This window comes from Danio rerio, chromosome 20 (assembly GCF_052040795.2).
Source record: "Danio rerio strain M-AB ecotype USA chromosome 20, GRCz13ab, whole genome shotgun sequence".
In the NCBI taxonomy this organism is placed as follows: domain Eukaryota; kingdom Metazoa; phylum Chordata; class Actinopteri; order Cypriniformes; family Danionidae; genus Danio; species Danio rerio.
This window is the reverse complement of record NC_141040.1, coordinates 56,459,054-56,480,000: the sequence shown is the minus strand read 5'-3', so window position 1 is coordinate 56,480,000 and position 20,947 is coordinate 56,459,054. Positions and strand designations below refer to the sequence as shown.

The window sequence follows — 20,947 nt, the reverse complement described above, 5'->3', positions numbered from 1 at the left end:
TGTTTTTTACGGATAAAAAAAACAAAGCTAAATCTGCTCTATAAGATTATTTTCTGGAGGAATCTGATAAATGTGAGTCTTTTCAAACACAGACACAATGGCTTTGTCCTTATCGTACCGCCGATGCCTCAGTGTTGCCATGAGCAACGCTTATTTTTCCGCTCCAAATGGCCTTTATTCCCACCACCCTCTCCTCATTGGACGATTCCTCTGTCAATCCGATGTATTGATCGACCTATGATTGGCTATCTCACGCGTCACTCAAAAACGACGCACTCCTATTGGCTGAATCCCACAGATGCGATGCGAGAGATCAGCTGTGGCTCATGCGCGGACAGGCAACAAGTGGATTTCGGGATTGCGAGCACATTTTTAATACTTTAAAGTTCGCATTTTGCTTGCAAAATGGCGTATTTACACTCCTATATAGCTAAAGATAACCGTTGAGCGCTTTAAACAAGAATAAACAAACCGTTAAAGTGGCGTTCGTGTTCTGGTAGCATCGTTAACGGATTTACCGTTAAGTTTACGCAGTTTCTTACAGGTGTATACAGCATTATTACAGGTGGACTCATCATGTCCGATTCTGGTTCAGATGAGGATTTAACGCCGGAGGACAGAGGCTCCACAGAGTCCGTCCGAAAGGTAAGTTACAGTAGGTGGGTTGACCGCCCCATGATGCTCATTACTTAATATGTCACATGTTAATTTATTAAGTATTGCTTAACATTTAAAACCAACAACGCAGTAAGAAATCAAAGGCTCAAACACTTGCTGGAAAGTTCCAGGGTATTACTATAACTTATCATGACTATATTCATATAACGTTACTGTGTTTATACTGGATTTTCAATGCGCCACCAGTATGTAACCACTAAATCCTTCCTCATCATTAAACATATTTTGTTAGAATGTGAAGAAAACTACTAAATAAATGTATTACACTGAAAATACTTTGATGGATGTTTTTATAAAAACGTAAATTATATTTCAAAGTGCAAAAATCATAGTGAATTATTTACAAAGAATTTAAACGCATTATCATGGGTGACTATAAGTGTTATCATCTAGGACAGTGGTTCTCAAACTGTGGTACGTGGAGGAATTAAATATGTCATATGTACAGGCTGCATATATTTAAAAATCTATCAAAAATGATTTTATATATAAATATTATGACATAGCCTATATTTATGTGGTCCAGGCAACATTTCCAGGCTTTAATAAACAGGCTACTACATGTTAATACTTTACATTTAAGAACAGAATTTTTTTTTTAGCATTTAAAAAGAGTAACCTGTAATTTTTAACGTTTAAAAGCACACTTTAATTTAAATGTTGACGTTTTTAGTTTGTTTTTGTTATTTATTTTATTTTTAAATACAGTGTTAATATTCAAACTATTTATAACGTTTAAAGTGGCTGACAAAAATAAATAGGAATTAAAACAAAACAATAGTAGGAATTAATCTGCTTCGTTTTGGAAATGTACAGAGCTGTAGCTGCTTTACTGGGCCTACTACGCTACTTTATTTCAATACTGCTCATTATGGTGGTACTTGGAGAGACAATTTTTTTCCGAGGTGGTACTTGATGAAAAGAGTTTTGAGAACTGCTGATCTAGGAGTTGTTAAACCCTTAGTAGAGGACAAAGCTTTTAACGTTTATCTTAAATATCCTGTAGCACCCAAGGTTAAGGAAACTCATTACAGAATTTTATTCAGGATATATCCTGTAAATGAGTTTATTCAAAAAAGATTTAACTTCGACATTCACAAATTGTAGCTTCTGCTCAAATCCTCCTGAAACACTGGATCACTTATTTTTTTCTTGTGAATTTACTTTTAAATTCTGGTTCAACATCCATACTTGGCTTTCAATAAATATGATTTCAGTCCCCCCTATTGTTCTATAAGATACTTTATTTTACAAAGCTGATTTACATTTGTCTTTCTCTGATGTTGTGAACTTTATTTTACTAATGGGTAAATATCATATTCATTGTTGTTAGTGGAAAAAGTGTAGACCCTCTTTTAGATGTTTCCTTTCTGAGGTAGGGAAAGTGGCTCAAACCTTCATTTACTTCAGAAACCAAAGTAAAATAACTGAAGCTCTCTGTACTTCATTTTCACAATATGTATTGTTGTTATAATGTTTTTTTCCCTTTGATGTAGGTCTTTTGTACTGCTCCTTGCTCCAGTTGTAACAATTTTTATGTATTTTATTTATCTTAATGGTAAACATGCCTTGCAATGTTGTTTGTTCCCTGTTTTGTGATATAAACTTTTAGCAAAAAAAAAAAATAATAATAATAATAATAAAAATAATAGTAAATGTTTACATTTTTTTGTATTGTTTTTTTTTGGATTCATAGGGTTGTTGCTGTTATTAGTATGTAATGATCTTATAAATGATTAATAAACTATTTTATTATAATCTAGTTAGTTAAGGAATATCATGGTAATAGCATGTATTTACATTAGACATGGGCCGGTATAAGATTCTGATGGTATGATAACCTTGGATAAAAATAGCACTGTTTCACGGTATTGTGATTTCTGCTCTAAAATATATTCTTTTTGAAATGTCAGGGTAAGAACAGGGTTTCTGCAGGTTTCATCACGTAAAATTCAAGACTTTTTAAGACCTTTAAGACTAATACCAATTAATTTTCAGACCATCACAGGGCAAAATGCTAACAATTTTCTGTAATAGCCAGTGGAATTTTTTTTACTTGCCCAAATTAAAAAATAAAATTCAGTTATTTCATAGCCACATATTTTAAATAATGTGACAAAATAAGCAAACTGTAGTTGTATACAAATATTTTATTAGCACAACCTTTCTTTAAAAACTAGATGAACAGAACAGAACAAAACAAAATAGAACAGAACAGAACAAAATAGAATAGAAAATAACAGAATAGAATAGAACAGAACAGATCACAATAGAACATAACAGAATAGAATAGATAGAATAGAATGAAATAGAAAAGAACAGAATCGAATAAAACATAATAGAATAGAACATAGCAAAACAACAAAATAGAACAGAACAAAACAGGACAGAATAGAACATATTAGAATAGAACAGAACAGAACAGAACAGAACAACAAGATATAACAGAACAGAACAAAACAGAACAAAATAGAACAGAACAGAATGGAACAGAACAAAACAAAACAGAACATAATAGAACAGAACAAAATATAATTGAACATAACAGAATAGAACAAAACAGAACAGAACAGAGAAAAATAGAACAGAACAGAACAAAACACAATAGAACAGAACATAACAGAACAGAACAAAACAGAACAGAACAAAATAGAACAGAACCAAATAGAACAGAACAGAACAGAACAGAGAAAAATAGAACAGAACAGAACAAAACACAATAAAACAGAACATAACAGAACAGAACCGAACAAAACAGAACAGAACAAAATAGAACAGAACAGAATACAACAAAACAGAACAGAATAGAACAGAACAAAATAGAACAGAACAGAATAGAACAGAAGAAAAAAAATACAACGGTATAGATCAGAACAGAACAGAACAGAATAGAATAGAATAGAATAGAATAGAATAGAATTGCATTGATTCATTCAAATGCAGAATAAAGCAGTAAGGTAAAATGTAAACAATTCTAATGTAAAATATGATGATATATAATGTGTGTGTGTGTGTGTGTGTGTGTTTGTGTGTGTGTGTTTTAGGGATGTGATCCTCTGGTGTCGACCCAGCGCAGTAAGCTGCAGCAGCGCAGAGCCAAACTCAACCAGCAGATCAACCGAGAGCTGCTTCTGCGCAGCGGAGCTGAAAATCTCTACAGGTATCTGTGTGTGTGTGTGTGTCTGCTTATTTTACAGAATAACACACACACACTATGCAAACGACCCCGCCTGACCCACAACTAACAGGAAGTGACCCGTGACACACCTCTCTGTGTTTTGATCTGCATTTATTCTTCCATCCCAGTATGAGTCAGTTAATATTACAGCATCACCATACTGTTGCACAATAAACACAGCATTCAAAACAGAGCATAAAGCAGCGCTGTTTCTGTTCTGTAGGGATTTATAAAGGGCTACAGCATAAGTCATGAAGCAGAAAATACAAACATCAATGGACGAAAGCAGATACAAGATCTATTTGACGAAAGGAAATAACTGAAAGCTGCAAAAATAAATAAATAAACAAATAATCTCTGCCTGCCCATGACACAACTGAACGTGTAAATAAGAGAATTAAACATGTCGGTTATATATGCTGAAGCAATATATTTCAACTTTACTGCACAATATGTCTATATAGTGTTTACTAATTGGGTGCAGAATATACACTCACCGGCCACTTTATTAGGTACACCTGTCCAACTGCTTGTTATCGCACATTTCTAATCAGCCAATCACATGGCAGCTTAGTGCATTTAGGCATGTAGACATGGTCTAGATTTATAGAGAATGAAAGAGGAAATATCCAGTGAGCGGCAGTTCTGTGGGCGCAAATACCTTGTTGATGCCAGAGGTCAGAGGAGAATGGCCAGACTGGTTCCAGCTGATAGAAAGGTGACAGTAACTCAAATAAGCACTCATTACAACCGAGGTCTGCAGAAGAGCATCTCTGAACACACAACACGTCCAACCTTGAGGCTGATGGGCTACAGCAGCAGAAGACCACACCGGGTGCCGCTCCTGTCAGCTAAGAACAGGAAACTGAGGCTACAATTCACACAGACTCACCAAAACTGGACAATAGAAGATTGGAGAAACGTTGCTGCTCTGATGAGTCTCCATTTCTGCTGACACATTCAGATGCTCGGCTCACAATTTTGCATCAACAACATGAAAGCATGGATCATCCTGCCTTGTATCAGCGGTTCAGGCTGGTGGTGGTGGTGTAATGGTGTGGGGGAGATTTTCTTGGCACACTTTGGGTTCATTAGCACCAATTGAGCATCTTGTCACCACCACAGCCTACCTGAGTATTGCTGCTGACCATGTCCATCCCTTTATGAGCACATTGTCTCCATCTTTTGATGGCTACTTCCAGCAGGATAACACCATGTCAAACGTGAATCATCTCAGACATGACAATGGGTTCACTGTACTCAAATGGCCTACCTAGTCACCAGAGCTCAATCCAGTAAAGCAGCTTTGGGATGTGGTGGAATGGGAGATTGGCATCATGGATGTGCAGCTGACAAATCTGCAGCAACTGTGTGATGCTATCATGTCAATGTGGTGCAAAATATCCGAGGACTATTTCTAATACCTTGTTGAATCTCTGCCACGAAAGATGAAGGCAGTTCTGAAGGCAAAAGGGGTCCAACCAGGTACTAGTAAAGTGTACCTAATAAAGTGGCCGGTGGGTGTATGTGTGCACCTTTTGAAAGTTTTAAATTTGACTTGGTAAAACCTGCAGAAATGCTAAATGAGGGAGTAAATAAGGGGATTTTTCTTGTCTGTAATGTGATGTTTTCCTCAGGGCCAGCACTAATCAGAAGGTGAAGGAGACCGTTGCATTGGAGCTGAGTTTTGTCAACTCCAACCTTCAGCTTCTCAAAGAAGAACTGGAGGAATTGAACAGCAGTATGAACATCTACCAGACTGAGAGGTTGGTTGCACACACATTCACTTTACTGTCATTAGCCATGTTTCCATCCACCATTTTATGCAGTTTTATTTATATAAATGTGTGTTTGAGGGTGTTTGCGTCATTAATGATGGTTTGCAGCTTCACATGTCTCCAGATTTCTATTGTTGCAGATCTGAAATGTTGTTCTGCTGATTGTAAAAGGACTCAGCATAGTTATCACAGTGCTTCAGTATTCTTCTTCTTCTATTATTTCCTCCAGAACTGTCTTAAAGGGCCATGACACCCCCCATTTTTAGTTCAGGTCTAAATGTTTTCAAAAGATGCATCATGATAGGGGTGGAGCTCCGCGAGCAAAGGGCAGGAGTGGGCGTGGCCAGCAGGGGAGAAGGAGGGGAGTGAACAACTCACGTCAGTCGACTAACAAAATGAGACACAAACCGTGAGGAGACGCATGAGTTTATAGTTAACAAAGTTAAAATGCAAAGAAATAAACAGTGATTTAATGCCCTGCTACATTTGTCATTTCATAAACACAACCACAATTTATATCATTATAAAGATAATGGTGTTGATATAAACACTATAAATGAGGACTTCTCGCTCAATCCCCGGGTCTGAATGCAGACTCAGTGCTGCAGGTCTCTTGCCCTGTCTGTTTTAACCATTAGCCCTGCTGGTAATCTGGAGGATTTAGGTGAACACAGCAGCATGGCGATGTGTCTAAATGTGAACGAACTCCTGATAAAAGTCATCGTACGCCATTCTCCAATTCTCATACTGCTTTTCTGACAAAAAATACTTGCAGCACACACACAGCTTTGCTGTATCGGCCCTGACAACATCGCAGGGAAAAACATGCAACAAACCCCGTGGATCATGGAAACAAACACATGTGACCCTTCATGAACAGCTAAATACTGTGTGCTGTGGGTCTGTGTCTCACAGTTTGGCACTGGCAGGTCTGTCTTGCCTTCGGAAAGCTTGTGCTCTCATGAATAATAAAGAAGCCGGCTCTTCTTATAGGATAAAAAAACTCCATTATGAATATTAATGAGAAACTGACGTGTCATCTTTGCACTTGCAATTTTGCGCTACGTCGCCGATTTTGATCCGCCCCAAAAATAATTTTAAACCCAGAAGCTGAAATCAGCTGACAAAAGCTCAAAACTATCCAGTTTATCCCACAATTAAAGTCAACAGTTGCTAACATTGTCTTAACACACACATCTGTTAACATCTCAAAAAAAGTGCTCGAGGGTTTTGTGAACCTTTAAGCATCTGTCTGCTCTTCCAAAGAGCTTCCCACACCTCCAAAAGCCACCACATTCATTGAGGCGTAACTCAATCGAGAAGGAAAAACACCACAGTGGCTTCTAAAACTACATTTCTCTGACTGATATTCGCTCCAGTTTATCAACAAGTGTTGATTTTGTTCTCTTTTTTCCTCATTTTCATCGCTGCTTTATTCACTAATGTTATATGCCACATAAGTAGGCCCACACGGAATCTGCGCGCACAGAATTCTGCAGATTTTTAGCCCATTGTTAATTCTGTTTATTTACTTGAGTAAATGGGTAAATCTGAATTTGTTCAGTTTTTATTCATTCATTTATTAATTTTTATTTAATATGTTAAGGTTTTAGTTATGATACTCTGCTGGATACTCCCAAAATAATTCAGCAGAAATCCGCAGATTTTTACCAAAATTCTAAGCAATTCTAAGAAAATTGCAATTCTAAGAAATAGCAAAAAACGTCCGCAGATTCCGTCTGGCCCTGCACATAAGTTAACTTGGCTTTAAAGCACGAAGCAGGAATATGAATCTCGCTCTGTTAACTTGGTAAACTTGCTTGAACATAAAAATCTGAATTAATAAGCAATGAAGTTATGTAAGAAGAATTTTTTTTTAGATGCAAAGCACATTTGTAGTTTTATTTGAGACGAGCAGCTCCTGCAGCTCAAACTGTACACATTTGCAAATGTGCTATTATTTTTTAATTAATAATAATAATTCCTACCTATATTTTCCTATATTGCGGTTTATTAGACCCTCAAATCGCTTTACACAATGGGGAGAAATCTCCTCATCCAGCACCAGCGTCACACAGCGTTGTTGGGGTACGTGTGAAACAAGAAAAAATAAATGATGGCACAGCTGACGAGCGAGGTGCGTTTATTTACTGTGCAAAAGTGTCCAATCCAAAAAATCCCAAAAATAAAGTAGACAATATATATATATACAAAAAATAAACAAACAACAAAACAAAAAAATGAAGACAATAAATTGACAAAATAATTATATAGAAAATAATATCTATCCAGACTCAAAACTTTCCAACCAACCATTCGCCGCTTCTCACACCTCCAATCTCCTACGACTCCCGGCCATACCTGTCAACAATGGGATGTGAAAATAAGGGATATGCCCACCATAATAAGGGAAAAATTAAAAATGCACACATCTAATCATATAATGAAAGCATTCAACTGCTTTCTTAACTTCTTATGCTCATTTAAGACGAAATTAGTTGTGTTTGAAAAAAAAACACGACAAAAAAAAAATCTACATCTTTAGATATTATTATTATTATTTTCAATTATGTGTATATGTCTGTTAAAACGCGCACCCAAAAGCCAGACTTTCATTCCGCTTCAAATCGCGTGTACAGAATCCGTTTGGGAAACAGAATCTGTTTATCACTATAGAGCGCGTCAGCTGACAGTCATGCACCTCCATGTAACTGTTTTAAGGATTGCATATGTGAAATGGCACCTGTAATGAAAAGGAAAGGGAATTGCGCCATTTTTATATTTATTTCGAAGTGTTTTCGTGCCTAAACAAAGTGAAAGCACAAAACAGACTCACATTTAAGTGCAAGGGGCGACCCCTAGTAGTTTGGCGGTATGGGTTTCGTATAGGGAGGCTTGGCTGTTCAGAGAAAGACTGAAAATACGGGAGAAATGCGGGAAAATACCTTTACGGGATGATAGCGGGATAGAACTGTAAAATACGGGAGAATCCCAGGAAAAACAGGAGGGTTGAGCTCCTACCCCAAACTGAGTCAAGTCGCTCTCTTTATAGTGAGCGACTCCGCCAACTATGGTGAGTAGATGATATGTTTTCCCTTTTGTCAAAATGCACACTTCATTAGTATAAACATCATATGACAAAACATTAACAAATATATCTTTTCACACGTCTTTAAACCCCTTTTCAACGTTTTCCCAGTCTTTTCATCCCCCACATAAAACACATTGTTTCCCCCCGGATGCCCGACCACTTTGCGCATGCGCAACGCACCACTGTGCACATCCACCTGGATGACGCGACGGCAGCCATATTGCACCAGACTGCACACCACACACCAGCTGATTGGTGGAGAGGAGACAGTGTGATGAAGCCAATAATGATAATGGGATGGTTAGGAGGCCTTGATGGACAGTAGCCAGTAGGCAGTGTTGGCCAGGGTTAAATCCCTACTATTTTTCAAAGGACATCCTGGGATTTTTAATAAAGGACCTCGGTTTAACATCTAATCTGAAAGACGGCGCTTACTGAGCAGTATAGAGTCCCCATAAATATCAGGGGCATTAGGACTCACACAGACCACAGGTTGAGCGCCCCCTGCTGACCTCACTAACACCACTTCCTGCAGCAACCTGTGGTCCCATGTGGTCTCCCATCCAGGTGCTGACCGGGCACAGCCCTGCTTAGCTTCAGTGGGCGACCATGCGAGTTGCAGAGAGCTAGCTGCCGGCTTATAATTGTTAGTCTTTTTAATTTCATGTAACTCATCCTTCATAAAAAAGGGACTAAGCCAAAGGAAAATGAATGACATGCACAGATGAATTGTTCAGCACAAAACTAGCAATGTGAGCTAACAATGAGGACTTTAATATTTGTAGTGAGTTTGATTGATGTTGAGATGACTAGAAAAGCACATTTGCCTACTTCATTTAAAGGCAGGAAGATTTTTCTTACAGTGTAGCTGCATCAGACATTCACAAACTATCATTTGTGTTTTTTCACAGTGAGACTCTCAATGTTCCCATGATTCCCCTGGGCTTGAAAGAGACAAAAGAGATTGACATGACCGTTCCTCTTCAGGTGAGATCAGTATTCATGAGCGTCTCTGCATGTGTGTGTGTGTGTTAAAGATGCACGATACTGGAAAAAATTGACAATGATATATATATATATATTTTTTTTTTTTTTTTTTTTAATAAATTTTTTTTTTTGCTATATATTAGTTATAATTAATTATAATTAGCTATAATTGTAATTTGAAATATATTTCACCAAATGGGTTAAGCAACTCTTTTTGTGAAGAGATAGTTTGGGGTGACTATAGTAGGCCTGTCACGATATCTATATTTGTTGTACGATATTTTGCACCAAAATATACTGCAATACACAATATTAATGTCATTTTAAGGCCATTTTATGCCACTAAAATAAAATAATTAATGCAAGAATGACAATATAATATCATCACAATACAAGTGCACTCTCCCAAAAGACACATCTTAATAATGATTAAATTAAATGATAGTTATATTTAACAGTTTAATAAAGAGGCGTTGGAAGCAGAATGTGAAAACACATATCCTAAAAACACAAAAGTAAAGAGTAACAGCTGTGATATCTGCCACCAGATCTATTTTTTTACCTGTCAGACCCCCACATAAGAATATACTATAGTAATACATAATAAATACTACAGTGTTTTAAACCATACTGACACTGACACCTCCAATAGAGATAGAGATGTTGCACAATCAGCTAAAATGTTGCTAGAATAGGGTATATGCCGAGCTAGTGCTGTTCCCATGCTGATACACTTCCGGTGACCTGTTATTGTGAACTTTTTACCATTTTATACGGTTCCTTATACAGCATCGATGTTGTAATGTCATTAAAATACACTCAGTTAAATAAACTTTAGCATTTATTTGGTTGCTCAAGCGTAAAACGAGACAAAAAGCTGTTTACTCGCACGCGCCCGTCAGAATCGGCAGGCTAACGCAGAAGCTCCATTGAATATACTGGGGTAAAATAAATGCTCATATTATAAAGATATGGCGGGGGAATGTAATTTAATGCAGGGCTTCTTGTACAATCTGAGACCCACTTTATATCGGATATCACTCTGCTAGTGAAGATCGCTGACTTTTAAAGAAAACAGACCTTGAACGCACCGGATTTTGCACTGGCATTCAATTCGCCGGAAGCGCTTAACCCAGGTTACTGGCAAATTAAAAGTCCTCTTAGCATGCTTCGGCATATACCCCATTGGTATTTATGTATGGGTGATAAATATTGCATCACCAAATATGATTGAGCTCGTGTCCATGTGTAGTGTGGTAAGTCCATATACTGATTATTGGGACAGACCTAGTTTATAACTGAGCGCATCTGCATAAATGACTAAAATTAAATTTGAACTAGATTTTTCAGGGTGGAAAACATACAAATGGGAGAAATAAAGTGGTTTATATTGTTCTGGTAAGTCAATTGGAAACAAATATTTAAAAAATCTAATATAAAATGCCACTTTTTAATATAAAATAACATAAAATTACACACATTTCACTATAAAATGTCATTTAATTAGTGTATGTTATTGTTTCCTGTGCTTGAATGCTTTAAACTCCACAGTAGTACAAATTTAGCATTAATCTATAAGCTCCTGGTCGACAGTAAGTCATAATTGACTTTGCAGATCCAGCGATGTGACTATTGTGGATGCGCATGTTGCGATATCGATGCTGAAACCATATGTTATCCAGCTTTAATGTGTGTATATATTTAACTTCAATGCGTCTTTTCTGCATCTTCAGGATTTTATTGCTGAACATTACGGCGAGGACGCATCTCTGTACCTGAACGAGATCCAGGATTTCATGGAGCTTAGACAGGTCGGGTCAGACTTACTCACAGTTATCAGTTCTTCTTGTATCACAGTTCTGTGCTCATGAATTTCATTCTGATTCAGTTTATGTTATATATAAAGTGCCCTAAAGACCATTTTGGGGGATGAATACAATTACAGTGGCCATAATGTATTACCCGTATTTCATTTTTAGTGTCCATTAACTTCCGACGATCCAAAAAGCTTGATCGATAATGCTGTTTTGATGTTAAGCTATGATTGAATTACCTCTTTACAGTTACAAAATAGTTTGACATCAAGCAGGAAATGTTCATGATGACATCACCACATGGAAAAGGTCTTTTGTAACCCAACTTAGAAATATACATCAGCATAAAATACAAAGCCTTATAATCTACCATTTACAGTATTTAGGAAGAGCTATCCTCAAGGCCATGTTCTCTAAATTCAGTCTTAGAGTTTTAATTTAGTCTTTTGTTGTTGATTAATGGTAAAGACAAGTGTTCATTTTGATCGCGGGTTAATTTTCATGAGCAGTCCCATCCCCACTGTCTATTAGAAGATACAAAATCGATTCATTAATGCATATCGATTGTTTTCCTAGTGATTCTGAACCGATTCTCACCTATTATTTTACACAAATACCATCTTTTATTTGTTTGTTTGATCATGCTGCCTTTGCTTTTGCCTTATAGTTATTTTATGAAAGGAATGATATTGTTGGGTGCATGTATTTATTAGATTTCCATTAGATTTTTTTATTTAAATGTCTGCTAAAGTTCATGTATAAAATCAGAATAAATTCTGTTTTCATATTAGATCTCGACTGTGGGCGTGAGCTAGAAATTGAAAAATAATAAGCACTGACAGGATTGGATCATGCATCAAGTTCCTAAACATTCCCATCCCAATATCTCCTCACCCTCATGCGGTTTAAGAGATTGTTTTCTGTTGCACTTAAAGTCAGACATTTCGAAGAAAGCTGAAAACTGATAATGATTGACTTCTATACTAGGAAAAACAAATACTAAGGAAGTCAATGGTTACAGGTTTCCAGCATTCCTCAAACTCAAGGGTGAGTAAATGATGACAGAATTGTTTTTTTTTCGACAAATTGTCCCTTTAAGATGTTTAGTGAATACAGAACAGGGGCCTCATGTATCAACGCTGCGTACGCACAAAAACTTTCACGCTCAGAATCGCTCACGTTTGGATTTACTAAAGATGAAATGAATGTTGGAATGTGCGCAGCTCCACGCCAGCTTCATGGCTGGCGTACGCACATTTTTTGTGCGTGTCTGTTTTATTTCCATTGGCGACTCCTAGAGGCAGTTGTGTTAAATTCCTCTCTACAAAGTGTCTTTGAGCCGTGCAATGGCAGCTGTATGAGACGGGTTCACTAGCAGGTATATAAGGTTTCCATACCATACAGTTGACCAGCTAAACATTAAAGTGCAATTTGCAGCGGTCGCCTGTTTTCCCATTGTAATGGAAGCGATCTACTGCACACACATTGCTATAAAGGCACTACCTGAAGATGAATTTGCATACGTGAATCAGAAACATTTCCATTCAATAAATGTGCAAATAAAATATGATGCACAGACTTATTAATCATTCCTACTTGTCTTTCTCGTGATAAATAGTTGGCAAAATCTGATATGTGGGGGGGGGGGGGGGGGGGGAGGGGGGGAATGAGTTCATCAGACGCTGGATTCGAACCGAGTTCATGCTCGAACGTGTCAAAACATGATGACATGCGCTTTACTAGCTGCGTCACCCAGACTGTTAAGTGCACAACAACATTTTGCACCTACATATGTCATTATTTCTTTTTTTAATCCACTCAGTGCGATGTTCAGATATAAAAGGCACAAAGGTCTATGTGTGTTTGCGTATTTATTAGTTTATAATATATAGCGTGGATTATAATATAATAAACAGAGAGATTAACTCTTTGTCATGGACAATATTTCTAAAAAATAAGCTTGATAAGTCGTCTGTAGCAGGGTGGGGCTGACGTCATGACGAGAGCCCTGAGGGCTCTGTAGTCCGTTTATAGCCTAATGTTAGCTTTTCAAGTCTTGCGTTTGCATTTAAGATCCAAAAAGTGCACAAAGTTGTATTTTCGTGTGACAATTATCCGGCTGAACAAAACGTGTAAGTGTAATGAACCGTGTTTGGACACAGAGCTTATTATTCGCAATCTTTGAAAACCCTATGGGAAAATCCTATAGGGATTTTCACGAGGGAACCAGTTTTATGCTAGCAGCCGATTAGCCTACAAAGTGACGTCATAGTTCCTCCACTCTATTAAGTATTAAATTTAAGACCTATATCACAATATCAAACACAGGCAAGCGTGAAATGCAAAATAGGTAAAATAAATGTATTTAAATTGAACAGTACTAACCTCTTAACCTCTTAATGCTGATTTATACTTTTGCCTAGCGCTGCATTGAAACTAAAACTGCAAGCAGACAAAGCTCCGAGTACATATTTGGCTGTGCCCAGAAATGTAGACCTGGGTAGTGGGTACGTATCCACATTAATGAGCCTGGGTTGGTAGAATTAGAACAAAATGTCGGAAATGAATAGAGAACTATGCAGAGTGGTGGAGCATGAGAGCTGGAATGAGATGATCAATGTCACACAGCCCTATAGTGAAAACACAGGTCTGGGATGAATGATTATTTGTGGTGATGAAATGCGTCTCTGGCCTCTCCTGCAGGCCATGCGGACTCCCAGCAGGAATGAAGCAGGACAGGAGCTGCTGATGGAATATTTCAACCAGCTGTATTTCCTGGACCAGCGCTTCTTCTCTCCACACAGAAGTCTGGGCGTTCATTTCCACTGGTCAGACACAGTTTCACACATTTACGAATCAGAGATGAACACTTTATACACTGCAAAAATGCTTTTCCTACTTAGATTTTGTGTTTTGTTTCTAGTCCAAATAACTGAAAGTTCTCAAATCAAGAAGTATTTTCTAGACAAGCAACACATAATGTCTTGTTTTAAGAAATAATATGCCAAAATGACGTGAGTTTTTCCTTAAATCAAGCAAAATAATTTGCCAATGGGGTAAGCAAAATAATCTTATCACAAATCGAAAAACAAGATTATTTTGCTTACCCCATTGGCAGATTATTTTGCTTGATTTAAGGAAAAACTCACGTCATTTTGGCATATTATTTCTTAAAACAAGACTATATGTTTTGCTTGTCTAGAAAATGCTTCTTGATTAAAGAATTTGTAGATATTTAGACTAGAAACAAGACAAAAAATCTATGTAAGAAAAGCATTTTTTGCAGTGTAGTGGTGTAAAGTACAAATTACAGATGCTCAATTTACTTAGTTTTTCTCAGGGAATGTACTCCACTAAGTAGTTTTAAACGTGCACTTTTGCTTGATTACATCTTTAGTGCTGTATCAGTACTTTTACTGTGCCATTTTCTTTTCAACATGAGGCTTTTTATGCTTATTTTTTCTTGTCTTCTGTGATTGGCCCATATTTTTCACTCATAATCTGAATAGTATTTACCGCAGACACTTTCACTGTACACTCACTACATGTAGTGGAGTGTGATTTATCAGTGTTGTCATTTTGTGATGGTGTGTCTCTGCAGGTATGATTCTCTAACCGGTGTGCCTTCAGTGCAGAGAGCGCTGGCCTTCGAGAAAGGAAGCGTTTTGTTCAACATCGGAGCTCTTTATACTCAGATCGGAGCCAGGCAGGATCGCTCCACACTGAGTGGCATTGAGGATGCCATCGATGCTTTCCAGAGAGCAGCCGGTAATGAACAACACTACGGAGTCTGTTTTTAGGAAATGCAGCACAGTATAATACACATTTATAAGCTCATGTCCTTAAAGAGAAGGTCATGTGGTTTTTTAAAGTGTCCTCTTATTGTGTTGGAGTCTACTGCAACAAGTTTAACTGCATCTTCATTCAGTCATTTTCTTGTCGGCTTTATTAATCCGGGGTCACCACAGCGGAATGAACCATCAGTTTATCCAGCAAGTTTTAAGCAGCGGATGCCCTTCCAGCCACAACCCAGCTCTGTGAAACATTCACACACACACTCATACACTACAGACAATTTAGCCAACCCAATTCACCTGTACCGCATGTGTTTGGACTGTGGGGGAAACCGGAGCACCTGGAGGAAACCCACGCGAATGCAGGGAGAACATGCAAACTCCACACAGAAACGCCAACTGAGCTGAGGCTCGAACCAGCAGCCTTCTTGCTGTGAGGCGACAGCACTACCTACTGCGCCACCGCTTCGCTCTAAATGCATCTTATATCCGAAAAATCAACTTGAATCAATTTAGGGTGTTTAGAGCTTTAAAATGTGCATAATTTTATTTGATGTTTGACGTAATCTCAACTGAAACATGAAGAGAGAGTAGGGCATAGAACCAATAGAGTTTTGTATTAATCGCAGAGCTGCCAGAGAGAGTGGTTGAGCTCAAGCACATCAATTGAAAAGCTAATGAGGAGGAGGCGGGGCATGACAACCACAAGAGAGCATTTGATTGGTCAGAAGATCTGATTAGAAACTGAAGTATGAGATGACGTTAAAAAATTGTTGATTCATTTAGAAGTGACAAACTGCAAACTTTGGATGTTTATATCAGGTTTATATCTTCTACATGTGAATTTTGTCACTGATTTTATTAACACACAGATACTGATATGTAAAAAAAACACCTTATTTTAATTTCAATGGGACTTTAAGGTCTGTAAACACCTCCCCCTTCCATAAGCCAGCTGTCATTGGCCAGCTGGCCAGATCTGTTTAGTCTTTCCATGTGGGAAAACTATGTGCATGTCAGGTAAGGATTATGCAAAGGAGAATGATTGATTGAAAAAAAAAATATTTACAAAGGTGATTTAGAGCTGAATTTTTCTTTTGAGAGACAGCATGTTTATTTATCATGCACTTCTTTTTGGTTAAACAATTTGCAGACATTTACATTAAAGGTGCAGTTGGTGATCTTCCACAATGCTAACAGCTTAGCATAAATCTCTGAATCTCAATCCCTCCCCTGCCGTCTAGAGCCACGCCTCCTTAAATACGAGCACAGCAAAAGAACCCTCTCTCATGTGTTAAAAGCAACTAGTGCTTGTCTGGCGGTGTGCAAGCCAAACTGACATGCTATTTCAGAGTGAATATTTAGAGTTGCATGGTAAACAATATAGGGAGAGACTAGGCGGAATAGCGATATTGTGTTTTGTTATTAAACTAATTAAAATCTACATTATAGATGCTGTAAAAGTCCATTATGAAACTGAAAGTAGTCTTATCAATCTTTCATCAAAAGATTTTAGTGGCTGAACAACACTTCTGTGAAGATATAACCCGTTTGTAACAACATCTAACGTTACATCAGTTTTGCGTGAAGCTAAAACAGTTTTAAAACAGAACATTACCTGTCTAAGAGAAAACCTTCAGACATAAGGTTCAGGTAACTCCAATATTGATTCAGGTTTTTAAAAACTTTTGATTCAGCATGCTTTTACCGATCGCACGCGTTCTCCCTCGTTCTCGTGTTGTTTTTTTTCTCTCTTTCTCTATCTCTCTCAAATTCAAAGAGCTTGACTGTAAAACAAATCACAACGTTTCCAAAGCAATAACAGAACACAGAACATTCATATACATAAAAAATATAAGTAATAATAAACAAACACATATACATGTCGTTATATATTATACATATGTTGTCACAATAAACAAGTTATTTTAAAAAAATTCAACAAAAAAAAAAAATTCTAAAAAAATTCTCTCTCTCGTGAACGTGCGGCGGTCGGCGCAGCTGCGTACAAACGGCCGCGCAGCTGTTCAAATCTGCATTTGCTCACAGACAGGTTGGGCTACTTATTGGAATTATGGGAGATGTCGATCCGACTATTTAATTGGATGAACATTTTTTTTGTTTTGTGCCTTACTGTAAATATAAAAATACATATAAACACATTTAGATCATTTACTGTAATCATTACTATTAGACTGTGAAGAGACTTTCAACCAGCACAACAAAAAACGCTTTTGAAGACAATCACATACTACATCTTTAAAGGACAGCTACATTACAAACTGCAAATAAGATATTTTTCAGTTACTCATATGACCTGCTCTTTAGATTTAATAGATCGCTCATTCTCCTTCACTCGTGTACATTTTTAAAATATTGGACACTCCAATGTTGCATTTATTTGATCAATAAACACAGTTAAGAAGGAAATAAGGAACATCGGGCTCTATTTTGACGGTCCAAAATAAACTGAAAAAAAAATGAGCATTTCACAAGGAAACAGTTAACAGTTAAGTTTTTAAACAGAAAACAGTTAAACAGAGCATCTACTGCGTGAGAATGAGAGATAATGGATCTACTTTCACATTCGCTCTTGGATAGGGAAACCTTTACGCACAGACATCAATTAGTCTATAAATAAATACTTTTGTTTTTAAGCGCAAATCTTCGTTTCAAAACTATTTCTAAATTCAGTTCTAATTTCCAGCAAACGAATAAATGAACAATAATAACAAAATGAGCTCAAAAACCTGAGTGATATCCTAAAACACATGCTGTGCCCCATATGGTCTAAAACCTGACAGGTGGACAAATCTAAGCTTGTTTTTAATAAAACAAATATAAATATGGATATAATAAATAATACTGCTAATAATAATAACATTATACAAAAGCAAATTGTTATGAATGAACTGAAAAAGCCTCCCGAGATGAAGAAGACATAAAAGCAGTGATTTTTCATATTTATGTAGGCTAGAAAATAATGTATTGTAATATTTTAATCCTTTATATTTGTATCCTATATATATCCTTAATATTTACATGTTTTCATATGTAAAGATATTTGTCTATTGCTCTCTTGTGCGTATTAAGCAGTGCGTAAGCGAGGCGCAACTCTGCGCTGGAGTTTAGACCGGGTTTGTTTTGGTCTAATGAAAAATCTATTATAGTTTCTCAAAATAGCAACGCGCCAGCGGTCCGCCTCGAACGCCTTCCTTTTTAGACCAGAACGCCTATGGGCGCACATATGAGCACTAATGCATTTGCTATTTAAACAGCGTAGCGCAACGCCTCAAAACCACTCTTGCGCCAAGCTGAAACTACTAAAAGACTATTGCGCCACGGCTTGCGCCAGGGGTATGATAGGGCCCATTGAGTGTAATTTTACATTTTGAATTGACCATGATGGTATATATTATTTATCGAAGATTTCTTGCAGGTAATTGTAATTGCAAAAGTATGGCTAAAAGTTTGATAAAAGGTTTATAATTGCGAAATAAATGTGCAGTTAGGAGCAGCTTGAATTGTAAGATTTAACCTTACAATTGCTAGGCGGTATTGTGGCTGAGTGGTTAGCACTGTGGGATCACAGCAAGTAGATCGTTAGATGGGTCCCGGCTGGGCCAGTTGTCATTTCTGTGTGGAGTTTGCATGTTCTCCCCGTGTTGGTGTGGGTTTCCTCCACAGTCCAAACACATGTGCTATAGGGGAATTGGATGAACTTAATCGGCCGTGTGTGCATGAGTGTGTGAATATGAGTGTGTACGGGTGTTTCACAGTACTGGGTTGCAGCTGGAAGGGCATCCGCTGTGTGTGAAGTAGTTGGCGGTTCATTCTGCTGTGGTGACCCCTGATAAATAAGGGACTAAGCTGAAGGAAAATTAATACAATGATGTGATGTTCTGTTTGTGTGTGTGTAGGTGCATTTCTCTACCTGCAGGAGAATTTCTCTCATGCGCCCAGTCTGGATATGAGCGGCTCTGCGCTGAGCATGTTGGTCCGGCTCATGGTAGCTCAGGTAATAAGAGCATCTTCTGGAAATCAAATATGCATTTCAGAGTATGTCTTTTATGATGTCATTTGTCTTTATGCATTGTGCGCAGGTTCAGGAGTGTGTGTGTGAGAAGGTCCTACTTAACATACAGGACATCCACCTGAATGTGCTTCTGCAAGCTGCCCAGGAGGCTGCTAGGGTGAAAACATACATACACACACCTTCATGGGGACTCTCCATAGCTGTAATGATGTTTCTACCGTACTGTACATTATATTAGATTTATTATGGTGGCTTAAGAAAGCCAGCATTTTTGATATTCTACATAAACATATTATTATTCTTCCGTATTCTTCTTACGTCTTTTGAGACTAATTTGAAGCCTTTCAAGCTACATACTTCAAACTTTCGTCAGACCTTCAAACTGGTCTGACTCGGGTTGCTATATCTTTTCTAACTGATCTGACTTTGGGTTTTTCGAAAAACGACCCTGAAATTTCCCAAAAGTCCCATAGACTTAACATTGGGTCAAACTTTGTGAGCTCATAACTCTGCATTAGACTGTCATACAGACTAATGGCTGAGCTCATTTACCTCAGTCTAGCCAGCAGCCAATCACTAATGACCTTTAAACTTACTAGCCAATCCATAGCAACCAATTCCAGCACCCTAGTAACTGTCCCATAGACTTCCATTGTAAAAGACTGTCATTGACTTAACATTGGATCGGCCTTTGTGTGCTCATAACTCTGCATCCGACTGTCCTACAGACTAGAGTCTGGCCTCATTCAACTCAGTCTAGCCAGCAGCCAATCACTGATGACCTTTAAACTTACTAGCCACTACCTAGCAACCAATTTCAGGACCCTAACACATGCTAATAGTTTTAACATCCTACTGACATGCTAATCTTGCTAGAAACATACTAGCAACATGCTAGTCATGCTAGCACATGCTAATTCATGCTAACAACATGCTAGAAACAATTATGCTAGAATCTTGCTAACAATGTGCAAATTCATGCTTGAATCATGCTAACATGCTAATTCATGCTAGAAACCTGCTAACAACATGCTAATTCATGATAGAAACATGCTAACAACATGCTAATTCAAGTTGGAATCATGCTAACAGCATGCCAATTCATGTTAGAATCATGCTAACAACATGTTAACCCATGTTGGAATTATGCTAACAACATGCTAATTCATGCTAGGATCAGGCTAATTACATGCTAATTCATGCTCAAATGATGCTAAAAACCTGCTAATTCATGCTAAAAATGCTAACAACGTGCTAATTCATGTTGGAATCATGCAAACAGTGTGCTAAGTCATACTAGAATCATGCTAATTTGTGTTAGAAACATGCTAATTCATGTTGAAACCATGATAGCAACATGCTAATCCATGCTAGAAACATGCTAGCAACGTGCTAATTTATGCTAGAAATACACTAACAACATGCTAATTCATGTTAGATTCATGCTAATAACATGTTAATTTATAGAATCATGCTAATTTAGGCTAGTATCATGCTATTACCAACCTCAGACACAGGAATCAACTTTAAATCTTTTTACGGGCTTGCTTCACTCTTTACAGTGGTTGCATTGTTGACTGCAGAATCTTAA

The 20,947-nt window shown here is 37.5% G+C and overlaps 1 protein-coding gene across 9 annotated transcripts in view; it reads left to right on the top strand.

Moving 5' to 3' along the window:
• The first annotated feature begins 307 nt into the window (after positions 1-307).
• rhpn1 (rhophilin, Rho GTPase binding protein 1) overlaps positions 308-20,947 on the top strand; it is a 53,597-nt gene continuing 32,957 nt past the window's right edge. For all 9 annotated transcript variants that reach the window (XR_015518933.1, XR_015518934.1, XM_087298772.1 and 6 more), the window contains exons 1-9: positions 308-645; positions 3,723-3,838; positions 5,494-5,622; positions 9,637-9,712; positions 11,446-11,523; positions 14,230-14,354; positions 15,128-15,294; positions 19,241-19,338; positions 19,424-19,513. Coding sequence is in view for 7 of the 9 variants with exons in the window: in XM_087298772.1 (XP_087154898.1) it covers positions 577-645; positions 3,723-3,838; positions 5,494-5,622; positions 9,637-9,712; positions 11,446-11,523; positions 14,230-14,354; positions 15,128-15,294; positions 19,241-19,338; positions 19,424-19,513 (948 nt within the window). In the remaining 2 variants the exon portion in view is untranslated. The remainder of the gene's footprint in view (positions 646-3,722; positions 3,839-5,493; positions 5,623-9,636; positions 9,713-11,445; positions 11,524-14,229; positions 14,355-15,127; positions 15,295-19,240; positions 19,339-19,423; positions 19,514-20,947) is intronic.